This window comes from Magallana gigas, chromosome 1 (assembly GCF_963853765.1).
Source record: "Magallana gigas chromosome 1, xbMagGiga1.1, whole genome shotgun sequence".
NCBI lineage: Eukaryota > Metazoa > Mollusca > Bivalvia > Ostreida > Ostreidae > Magallana > Magallana gigas.
In genome coordinates, this window is record NC_088853.1 from 26,215,855 (window position 1) to 26,229,107 (window position 13,253).

Consider the following 13,253-nt stretch of genomic DNA (forward strand, 5'->3'; position numbering starts at 1 on the left):
TACATTCTTTGTCTGATTACCTTTATTTTTGAAACGCTTAGCTTACATTTATTTTCATGCATATCTTTTTCAATTCTATGCTATGCTATAGTATGCGATTTTAATGATGTGCTATGTGATGTGTTTGCTATGCTATGAGAAATTGAAATGAAGGGCTTAATGATATGGTATGCTATGCTATGAGATTTGAACAAAAACGCCTTCAAACACAAAAGAGTTCAACACATTTCAAAGTTAAATAATATGAAGCCAAAGTTTACCACAAATATTTAATGTGAACATTTATTTTTTCAAATAAAAACAATTAAACCAAATATAAATAATGCTGTATGCTATGCTATGGTATGATATGTCGAATGATATTGTATGCTGTTGTATGAGATTCGTATGCTATGATATGAGATGTCAATGCTATGCTATGAGATTTTAATGCTATGCAATACTATGGTGTATGTTGTAAAAGATGTGTTTGAACTAACTGTTATTTGCAGAAAGTTTTAATCGATAATTAGAAGAACATGCGTTTATATATTCTTGTGCTTGTATATCCAACAAAACTTCAAAAGTGGTTTGAAATTAGAACTTAATACTTTCCTTTATGAACGACTATTATTGGAGGGGCGTCTTATAGTCTAATAGCATGCCACCTACATCCACTTATAAGACCTTTTCCTCGGTAATCTTATGAAATATTAGGAAATATATTAAAACAAAATTTAGTACTTTAGTTTTTGATAGCTTTGTTAATTTGAATTCAGTGAATATATCAGTGCAGTTAATTAATTTGTATATTTGATATTTATAAGAAATATATACTGTTTAAAATAAAAGAAAAAAAACTCGATCGATCGTAGACCATCTTAATCATTAGGACAGAGTATCGTAACGAGTTTTACAACTTCTGCTTATGTTTCACCTTAAAAATTGATGCATGTTTTTTCTTCGAAAATATATTTTTGCGTCAACATTTTTAAGTATCTCAAAAGATATGGTCAACAGTAATTTTGTTTAAATTACATAGATTGAATGAAAGAAGAAAATGTACTGTTTTTTTTCAGCAAGACTCGTTAAAACTTGGTAACATTTAAACCAAACTCTCCATAAAGTAAAGACACATCAGAAGTACTGAGTTCCACATGTTAACCACCTTGTCATATCTATTGAGACTGAAACTGACCACTATATTTTTAAATTATTCAACTCAGTCTTCCACTCAAATCCTTAAAGAAAAAGGGAAGAACTCAGACTTGATGCTATGTATTGACTTGAGTTACGTTGGGTGAGGTGGTGTGCCAGTTCACATGAATAATTCTAAGATAAGATCAGAATATTTGTATGGATGAAAAAAAAAATCAATTTAAGAAAGTCTATTTATCCAATTTCTTCACAAATATGAAATTTTTTTTTCTGTTTTTCTTTTCTGAAACAAACATGCATTTACAATAGGGACAATTTATAGAGACACTGAAATTGATGCGCATTTAGGGTTACAAATCGTTATAAAGAAGTGTTTTGTTATAAGCTTTTTCAACAACGTTTACGTTATGATTCACAGCATTTTACAGAAAATGTTTACAATAAAACCAGATAACAAAATAAAATACCAATTGCAATATTCATTTCCTGGGATATTTAACCTTTTATAAGTTAAATTTCAAGATAAGTGATAGCAAAAAAGGCTGCATTTATTGAGCAAACACACTGGATTTTTAAAAGATTTTAAATTTTTAACGGAAGTCCTTTTTACACTGATACCGCTTCAAGTTATAATTAGCATGAAAGTACCAAATATAAATGATCAAATAAAATAACTTCCCTTTGTGAACAATGCAATGCTCTGTGATCATCTTTGTGTGTAAACATGGAGACATTCCTGTGGACTGCACTTGTTTGTTTTTTCAGCGGTATTTGTTGTTTTGGTATGTATATATTTTGACAGAATTATCCAATATTTTAAGTGTATGTAGTAAATATTGAGTTTTACATACATGTACAAATCAGGCTTGGGGTAATGCTAAATGTAATGGTAATGCATTGCAATGCATTACATGTTTTCAAAGTAATGCTAGTAGTGTGTAATGCCTCAAAATTAGCATTACAAGTAATGCTAATGTAATGCATTACTTTCCAAAATCTAGTGTAATGCTGGCATTACATGGCATTACTTTGCATTACTATGCATATTTATGCATGTTCACTTTTAAAAATGTGATGAATAAATGAAAAGTTGAAATTAAATTTGATTAAATTTATTTTTAAAGAAGAAAGAAATAATTCTCATTAAGAAAAAATGTTTTAATTGTACATGTTTTATTAAAAAAGGTTTTTTAAAACTCATTTTTGAATTGGTTATATTACTAAAGATAACAGCAAAATTTCATAACATCTTTAAGAGTGTTGTTATTAAGAGTTTTTAATCATTTAAACAATTTACTCCAATTAGTTTGCACTTCAATAAGAAATGTGTCAACAACACTTTGCCCCCAGGATAATCTAAGTATCAAAACAATCTATTGTTATAAGAAGTGCTAAACACCCCAATCCCCTTCCCTTCGCAATATGTCACAATAGAATAGGAGACAGACATGCACCTTTAAAAGCCAAATGAATGCACTGTCCATCGATGATGAAAATCAATATCACTTCCAATATTATAACCCATTTGAAAATAATCTTACTTATTTTCTCTCTCTCTCTCTCTCTCTCTCTCTCTCTCTCTCTCTCTCTCTCTCTCTCTCTCTCTCTCTCTCTCTCTCCTGTATATTAATTGAACTTTACATTAGTTTGGACTGATAGAAAATACAAGATTTATGTATTTAATCTATTATTGCACTTAATATATCCTAAGATAAAGATCGTCAAACAGTATTTTCCAGTCCAAGCTTTGACTGCTCCTGCAAAACATATATTTAGTATAGCCCGGAAGATGGATGCATTTAAAAGATGAACCCTTTGAAACTTCGATCATAAAGTGCAACAGCAATCTTTTGTCTTAAAGTGTCCTCCGTAAAAAGAAATACGATTAAAATAAATTAAGAAATATAACTGGGAAAAATCATCTGTTTATAAATTAATAAAATTAAGTGTCCAAAATTATAAAGATTTGTGTAATCTGGGGATATATCTATATTTAGCTTTTAAAATCAGCAACATTATTTCATAAATTGTTTTTTGTTACGCATGTTATCCTGTGTCTCTATTTCATAATTATCTGATATTGTATCATGCCAAATGTCTATAAATATCATTTTACTTATGTAATATGTTGTTCATATTGCCACAATATGATTATATATTGAGCAAATAAAGAATGACTCTTGTTTATTCATTGAATTTGAACCTGATACCGCAAGCATAAAGCTGTAGATATGTTAAAGAGTGTTGTATATTTGAAACATTTGCAAAAACTCTTTATTAGCTTTACTTTAAAAAAAAAAGTAATGGTAATGGTAATGCATTACTTTACTCATGTAATGGTAATGTAATGCATTACTTCAAGAAAATCAAGTAATGGTAATGGTAATTTAATGCCCAAATTCATGAAGTAATGGTAATGTAATGCATTACTTTACAATGTAATTCGCCCCAAGCCTGGTACAAATCATTATAAAAATGTACATAATTCTTTGCGAAAAATATTCTTGCACCTATTTATTCTATATTTTATTAAATGAGCTTCCGTTACATTTTGAAATCTTCATTTGATATGACATATAATTTTGATATGTTTATCTTTGATATAAAGTACTAAAAATATAATTAAAAAGCTAATTGTTCGGAAAAATGGCTTTAACAATGTGTTATCCTTGTAATTAATTTTTTAAAAGCCTTTAGTTTTTAAAAGAATATTTTTTTTTTCACTTTCTTACACAGTATACAGTTTTTTGTTACACTTTATCATTATTGTATTATTTAACTTTCAGAAAACCTTTGTAAGCGAAACACAACAGTTCTAGAGCTGAGTTCAACATACGCTGGTCACGGAGTAACATTAGCTTACGATGGCAATTTAGCATTGAAAGAATGGTATTGTTCACATACTGATCCTAATCGACCTAAAGCGTGGCTTCAGGTAGATTTGGGGCAGCCCTACAGCATAAGTAACGTAAAGATATATTACAGAACTGAAGGTATGAAGGCATAGTATGACGTCATAATCATACTATATGTAAATTCATGTTTATTTGGGTTGTTGCGTGTAAAAGGTTAATACACCTTCGAATTTAGTTATTGCATACTTTTGTACAAGCTCAATGTATATTTGAAAAAAAAAATTCTAGATTCGTGGAAGCAGTACAGATTCAGACAGTTTTATCTCGATGTATCAGAATTTCCAGCCACAACGTCAAATACGTCACATAGAACCCGCTGTTACACTGACAACACCACAGACCAATACCTACCTCCAAATATAATAGACATGCCATGCCAGCAGACAGCTAGATACGTAATTGTGGAGACAACGTATGACGCACCTGAAGATGATCCTGTAGCGGGGGCCATGCTAGAAATATGTGAAATAGAAGTTTATGGTATACGTTTCATAAAAAAAAAACTCTATACTTATGATAATAATTTATTCTTTTTTTTTTCTTGTAAATGACCGGTACACGTGTGTCAAAAGTGAACATTATTAATTGACTTCGTTTAGCGATTTAAAAAAACCCACTAGACACTGCTGCCTCTTTTAAGTGATAAAATTTTTTTGCACTGAAATATATATTTTTTAGCATAAAGATATAATATATTCAAAGATGATGTTTTGTCTGAGAACGAATGATGTCAAATAGTCAAATTGTTTAATAATTTTGAAGTAAAGAAAAATTACTACGGTCTTAACGTTTTGATAATAAATTGCAATACTTTTTCAACTACATGATAAATAAACTAATTTTGATGTGATACAATCTACATCTCTTAATACCAATATTGCGTCCAAAAAATGTAAATATTTTCCAATGGATTATTACATTCTGTAAATTTAGGATGCGAAACAGGCAAATATGGTGTTGATTGTAGACCATGTCGGGGATGCCAATCGTGTGATATCAAAAGCGGTCTTTGTGGTTAGATTATTTTTATTGATCATTTTGAAGCATTCGTATCATGAAGCGTTTAATTAATTTATTTCAATACATTTCTTATGAACGTAATCAATATTTCTTTGCATATGAAAAAATTTCAAAAAGTTTTTATATGACTGAGAATTGATCGGATGTATTAGATTAAACGTTTCTGTCTGAAATTTATAATGATGTCTTTCAAACAATAAATATTACTTATGATCAGAAATCACTTATATTTCTCAAATGCATTAATGTTCAACGTCAATAGTACGCAGTGATTATTGTCTGGAAAATCACATAGTATTACGTATTAGGTTTGTTACTGGAAAACTGCACTATCTTATTCGGTTAGAAATTTGGGGAACATATTTTTAAAACTATACTTAATTTTATTGTTGACTTCGAGAAGAAGTATGTCACAATTACGGAGGTGTCCCATACCACCTTAAATTCAACATATAAAAATACAGTTACTAAACACGTAAATGTTCAGTTCTATCATGGTTTTCTTACAGATTGCCCTGACACATGCTTTAATCAAATATGTGATAAATCAAGTGGACAATGCATATTCGGATGTATGACTGGGTATTGGGACTTCAATTGCAGTTCTTCATGCTCTGAAAATTGCTTAAACAGAAACTGTTCTATTACGAATGGTACCTGTGATACATGCATCCGAGAAAGATATGGAGATACGTGTGATAAAATGTGTAGTCCCGGATGTGTGTCACAGTCATGTGATCGACAGAGTGGGGCCTGCTCTGATGGATGTAGACCGTATTGGGCGGGGGAGTATTGTGATAGTATGTATTTAACGATGAAGTTTACTCAAAGAAAAAAATAAATGTAAGTTTTTCGATCATTGAAAAAAAAAAACAACTTTTGATTGTTAGGCTGATTTCTGTCTAAAGCAATGAGGTGTTTCTACTAGTTATCTAAACTATATCCATTTTTATTCTTAATTTAAAAAAAAGGAACTGAATAAGTATAACACTACCCGTGTATAGTCATCAGTATTTTTATTTTGAAGCATGCGACTCCTCCCATTATGGTCCCACTTGCTCAGAAACATGCAGTTTTAACTGTAATAATGGATGCAGACCAGACAATGGAGATTGCTTAGATTGCGTAGAGGGTATGTTTGGAAGCAAATGCAACAAGACGTGCAGTACAGGGTGTGTGTATGGTTGTGACCAATTTACTGGACAATGTACATGTAAACAAGGATCGCAAAACGATAGCTGTGTAGGTAAGCAATCTGCCAAAGTATCAATTTGTCTTTTTTGCTATTATTAATTTATTATAGTTTTAAAACCTATGTGTAAGATTAAATGTATTTAGTTTACTAGACATGCAATATGAAAGAAAAAAAATCGAACATGTTCGATAAAACACTGAACATCTAAGAATGTCATTTTCACTCTTAGCGCCAAATGTCGACTACTTTGTACTTTCGGTATACAAATTTCTTCGATTAAAAGTATTAAAAGATCTTGATATCTATTTATTTATTGCAAATTCTTTAATTTTTAGAGCCACAGAGTTAAGAAAGCTTAGCTAAGTTACTTTGAGTTAAGACAATGAATGTAATCTTCTGTAGTTCCAGTCTGCTGATAATTACAATTTTTATCTTAACTTACATTGTTAGTATGACTACAGAACAATGTTGAAAATTATTTTGCCCTGAAACGACAAAGTGTCTGTCTTGTTGACTATCTAACCTCCAAAAGTCTAAAGAAAATCATACGAATGATATGACAGAGTCAATTATCGTTGGGTATTAACCAGACATCGGTTCACAGGGAAGGGTGAGGTTAATGTAAATGTATATCTTGCTTAACTGTGTATCTTTCTTTTTATTTAAAAGAATGTAATCCTGATTATTATGGAGTGTTGTGTGATAAAAAATGTAGTCCAAATTGCAACCGAGGAACCTGTTTTGCAAATAACGAAACATGCGAAAGTGGGTGCAAATGCAACAATATAACAAAACTGGATGTTCAAGGTATATGTTGGTTTAAAGTTAGCATACGTTAATATATTCCTTGAATGAAATAAATAGAGATAATATATCAAAAAGATCCTTATGTCTGCTAAATAAATACATATGCAAAATTATAGTTTTAAAGAAGCGTGATTGATTTGATTTCTACATAACAAAATACACTGTTATTAGCTACGTAAATTGTATAATGTTTTCCTTACAGATTGTCCCGACATATGCAATAATCAAATATGTGATAAATTAAATGGATACTGCTTGTTCGGATGTCAGACTGGATATTGGGACTTAAATTGCAGTTCGTCATGCTCTGAAAATTGCTTAAGCAGGAACTGCTCTTTTTCTAATGGCACCTGTGATACATGCATCCGTGGAAGATATGGTGACAAGTGCGATAAAATGTGTAGTCCCGGATGTGTGTCACAGTCATGTGATCGACATAGTGGGGCCTGCTCTGATGGATGTAGACCGTATTGGGCGGGGGAGTATTGTGATAGTATGTAGTTCACAATGAAATTTACTCAAAGAAAAAAATTAATACAATTTTTAGATCATTGAAAATGAAAAAAAAATCATGTTTAGTATATTATTTACTATCGTTTGTTGAGCTAATTTTTACTCTCAAAAAGCTAGGTATGTGTTTAAAAGTAATGAGGTTTCTCTATTAATTGACTTAAATCTACCCATTTATTTCAATATAACAAAAAAATAACCCAGAATCAGCATAACATGTATAGTCATCATTACGTTAATTGATCTATTATTTCTTTGCATCAATATTGTGAAGCTCTCATATCTATTATTATGAAGCATGCAACTCCTACCGTTATGGGCCCACTTGCTTAGATACATGCAGTATTAATTGTACAAACGGATGCAGACCAGAAAATGGAGATTGCTATGCTTGTGTGGAGGGTATGTTTGGAATCAAATGCAACAAAACGTGCGGTCCTGGGTGTTTGACTGGTTGTGACCAAATCACCGGGCATTGTACATGTAAACAAGGATGGCAAAACGATACTTGTGTGGGTATGCAGTCTTCCAATATAATCATATTTTCTACATTCGGAATTTATTATAATTGAATATCTTTGTGGTAAGGATAAATGTCTTTAGTTTTCAAGACATGCAATATGAAAGAAAAAATATTTTTAAAAACAGTCTGAACATTGAAAACAATGTCATTTACACTCAAATGTTTACTTCCTTGTATTTTAGTGAGTTTAAACAATGAATATTATCTTCCGTTGTTCCTGCATATTTATACAATCTCTATCTAAATCGACGGTGTAAGTGCGATCACAAAACATACATTTCATATATTTTTTTTAACCTTTAACTACCAATTGTCCGTTTTGTTAACAATATATCACCAAAAAGTCTTAAATTTAAAAAAATGATATGAAGGTGAGTCAGCTATCGGCGGGTCTTAATGGTATCGAGGGCGCGGAGAAGGGTGAGGTTAATGTATGAAACTATATATCTTGCTTATCTGTTTGTCTTTATATTTAAAAGAATGTAGTCCTGATTATTACGGAGTGTTTTGTGACAAACAATGTAGTTCAAATTGCAACCGAGGAACCTGTTTTGGAAACAACGGAACATGCGACCGTGGGTGCAAATGCAACATTATCAAAGAACTGAATGCTCAAGGTACATGTTAGTTCAAAGTTTAGTTAAGTACTTAATTGTAATGTACTTGTAGTTTCTTAACTTTTACAATCGGAATGTTGATATTTCTCAGTTCGATACTTGTAATCTGAGCTTAACACTTGTTAGCTCGTCTGCCATTGTGATAAATGTATTAAAAAATTATTTTTAAGTAATACATAACAGTTATTTAAACAAAGTGAATCATTAATTTTATCAACAGAATATTGCTTCTAGGCACAACTCAAACATTATTTTGAAGTGGTGTACATACATGTTACAAAGTAAAACCAAGTTAATAAATACTGGAAGTGTTGCACTGAAGAAACTTTTTTTGTCTCTGCCGTTTGGTTTGATTTTTAATATCATTTTTTTAACATGTACCATTCACTCATATCAGTTCAAGCTGGTGGTAAATACAATACTCACCACTTTTGAAATAAAACTTATTTATATATAAATATTTGACATTACTACCACTCCAGTTATTTAAAACTTGTTTGATACACTATTTACAGTTCAACATTTACAGAACATGAACAGCCACTACATTTTATATGCAGTTTCCGTGCTGTTCTGTCTAAGCTTGATGATCAACATATTTTTATCTATAAGGTATGTTATAAAGGCATTGATTATTTAATTTTGAAGGATATTGTCTCATTACTGTATTGGTGTGTACAAAAAATGAATAACGGTTAAGAAGGCTTGTTTGTCAACAAATTAACTATCAGACATACCTCAAAGTTTAAAACATTTTTCCTTCAACAATATCCTACTTTTAAGTTATTATACAGTGCCGATCAGACCCAACCTTACAGAAAATAACCCCCAACTAGAACCTGTGTTTACTTTCAGGGTTTATTCTAGCTTAATAGAGTGAACCTAGAGTAAACCCAGAGTGGACAGAGATAGTAAACCCCGATCAGAAGTAAACCGCTGAAAGCAGACGCTACATGTGTATTTTATAATATACAGGGGGCAGGAAATACAGGCAGTAAGATGATTAGATTAAAACAGGTCTGCTTTACAATAAAGTGCAAAAAGAGGACCCCCAAAACAAACTTTGAATAACCCAAAAGTAAACCCCGAGTGGACCCAAAGTGGTCACAAATTTAAAAAACAGACCCACAATAAACCCCAAAAGTAAACCCGGGGTTAGGGTCTGATAGGTATATTTTAGATTTTGACTTTTTTATTTTATCTTTATGCATAACCATTCTTCTAAAGGAAATTAATAAAGTCTAAAAATGGCCACGGCCACACATCCCTTTTAAGATAACGCGTCTATACTTAACTTTACGACCTGTTACATTGTTACCTGTTACTTTACCTGTACTACTGCACATGTGCTTTTGAAGCAAGATAAGTTGCATGTTATACCTAACATAAACAAGTCTGTCTTTGTCAATTAATTAAAATGCAGATACATTTTTAGAGACCACGAGACGGTAAATTAGAAAGTGAATCATTAAGTGATATTAATAAAAGTACAAAAATACTTCCTTGGGACATACATGTATTGCTGTTAACATTCTTAATATGAAATTAAGAACATTTACACCAGTTTCAATCTGTAACTCTGTCCTCTTTCTTGGCTATTCCAGATATTTCAAAAATAACATTTGCAAATGTAAGAAAGAACAACCGAGGCAACACGAAAAGAAAAGTCGGGCCTCAACAAATAATGAAAATCCAGACCAATTTATCTACGACTGTGCAGAGATGGAAACTGATTATCAAAATCTTTCCGAACTGCGTCGTTCACAGCATCATTACGAGCAATTGGGGTAGACTTACGAAACAGACATTGAAAGGAAGCATAATAATATTTTTAAGACGTTTAACTGCTGTATTAAATAAGTACAGTAATTTGATTGTATTTCATACTCAAAAATATGTAAAATGCAACAATCACAATGTTTAAGTTTGTCGTGAGCACATAAGGATATTAGCACTAGCATGTCTTCAAAGATTTTTTTTTTTTGGAAATACACACGTTTCTTGAACTTTGTTAAATGTCCAGTCTGTCATGTTCCAAACTCTTTAGGTTTATCTACAACAGGCACAAGATTGTTTATGAAAATTTAAAAATAAATACAGTCATCTATATAAACTTGTGTATGCAATCAACATAATTACTTTCCTAGAAAATAAAAATACAACTTTTTTTTCATTTTCAAATCAAAAAAACTTTAATAAAATGAACATGACATAACAATGAATATGAGAATAAATAAAGTATATATTACTACAATAAAGTTAAGCAAACGTGTTGCGAAAACCATTTTAATTCAGTGTTAAAAATAAAGATTTGTTTTTCTAAGTTAATTCGTCGTTCTGTGTTGTTTTTTTAATTGGGGGTGGGGGTTAGCTTGTAAAAATCCTTGAACGATACTTTATCAATATAATTATTCGTTTAATATTCCAAAGAATATAACTGTTGTACATATTTGTTTAAAATTGATTGTTCTCTGAATAAGCACTTACGTTTCGCGTTCTTGAAGATATATTCATTTTTTATTTTTCAATTAGAGTAACGGCGTAATCAATGTAAAAAAGCTAAATAACCAAGATAAATGTCATTTTTGGAGGATCTTTATACTAAATTTTAATGTTTTAACTGAATGATTTATTCTTTGTATTTGATATCTTGTTTTTCATGATATAAATGATTAGTTTCAATATGCATACACTATAAGCCATTTTTTTTTATTGCAATGACCTTATTTTCGAGTTTAGCCCAGTTTATTGTCTCGCGACGAGTAATATTTGCGATCAAGATGGAGATGGTTTTAAATATGATTACATATGTACACATACCATAATTGAAATACGATTTATTTAAAAGGTGATTATTTTTACTTATCAAGAGCATTAATACATATGTACATGCTTTTAACAATAATATGGAACAACTAGAAAGCTGACCAGTCAGACTGATAATAAATATAGAGAATTTAAGTGAACAAGAGGCCCATGGGGCCACATCGCTCACCTGAGCAACAATGGGCGTTCAAAAGATATTGTGCCATATGGTCCCTCGGTAGAATAACAAAAAATAAATATTGTCAAGTATTCGAATTTTACACTTATTTTTGCATACACGTAATCTCTGACATTGTATCTTCATGAAATACTATTTTTTACAAGAATAAAAAAAAATTCTAAGCAAGATATAAAACTAAACATTTGGTAGGGGTACACTGTTAAGTTGTTAACTTCCTATTCCCTATATTTTCGTTCTGCCCCCCCCCCCCACACACACACACCCACACTTTGTACAGCGATCAAAATATATGAGAGCATATAGGTACATTTTTTTTCATCAACTACTTAGTAGTTATTGTATTTAAAAAAATGTAATAGTTATTGTTTTCTATTTAAAAAATCCTAGATGTGAAGAAGAAAATTGTACCTCAATGTGCTCAATTCCTCAACTTAAAAACATTAAAAAAATGTTATTTGTCTTCTCCATTATAATTAAATGACTGTTATTCACTTCGCGAACAAACCCGGATAATTTTCCGCTGTGATATTCTTAGGAATAGCGATAATTACTTTATCCCCGCAACAGAAATGTGTCAGAACTATGGAAACTGTTTTAAAAATGTCGGTTTTATTTATTCGTGTCTGAAAAACTATCAAAATTGATGTAGATTTCACATTATTTATTGTATAAAGAGGGGGCCTCAGAGAGTAGGTATATACAGAATATCATTCTTTTATTTTGTTTGTACAAGATTTAAAATGCTCTAATTCACATAGAATTTCTAATGTTCAACCAAAATTTCAGCGTCAATCGTAGAATTATAAGCAAGATACAGAGCTCACAGTTTGCCTAGGTTTGAGTCATATTTTGTTCACATGAGTTTATTACATTCAGCTTATGATTTTTAACTTGGTATTTCCTATTCAGCATTTAAAATGGAAAAAAAGAATGTCCTAAGATTTTCAATTCTTTTATTCACTCAAGACCAGTTCACTGGTATTTGAGGTTCAAAATCAGTTTATACAAATGTACACAAACACAGTGAAGGATCACATGTACAGAAGGAGTAATAATGACGAAAAAAGGTTTACAATACAATAAGATGTTAAAGTTAGTTTCTGGAAGAACAGACTTTGAAAATTTTCTTAATAAATATTGACAATTTTTTTTCTTTTTTAATCTTTAGTTTTTAAGATCTGTGTACAAACATAGAACTGTGAGCAAATCTCTGTATCTTGCTTATAATTTGAAGCTTAACACTCAAATATGGTTAGTAAATAGAATTCGTAAACAATTAAACACAAGAAACATGCACTATAACAAATAAAGAACACAATTTATTTTTTTCGAAATGAATCATATATATACATGTATATACCTACATATTTCCATCAGCGATATCAAACTCTATTTAAACTGAATAAACTAGAGAAAATGCCGAAAATCTCAACAAAACCTATTGCATTAATCTACCATTACGCAAAAGATAATGCCGAATTACCGATAGAATGAGTTGTATTTCAGTACTCTTTTGCTACAT

General features: G+C 30.7%; 1 protein-coding gene across 1 annotated transcript; it reads left to right on the forward strand.

Moving 5' to 3' along the window:
* Positions 1-1,868: 1,868 nt before the first annotated feature.
* LOC105330757 (cell death abnormality protein 1) lies at positions 1,869-10,992 on the forward strand. Its single transcript, XM_066078331.1, has 12 exons — positions 1,869-1,919; positions 3,924-4,130; positions 4,281-4,532; positions 4,986-5,066; positions 5,582-5,872; positions 6,100-6,318; positions 6,937-7,074; positions 7,277-7,567; positions 7,882-8,100; positions 8,587-8,724; positions 9,240-9,336; positions 10,329-10,992. The coding sequence occupies exons 3-12, from the start codon at positions 4,421-4,423 to the stop codon at positions 10,513-10,515; spliced, it is 1,773 nt and encodes a 590-aa protein (XP_065934403.1). The 5' UTR covers positions 1,869-1,919; positions 3,924-4,130; positions 4,281-4,420; the 3' UTR covers positions 10,516-10,992.
* The last annotated feature ends 2,261 nt before the right edge of the window (positions 10,993-13,253 follow it).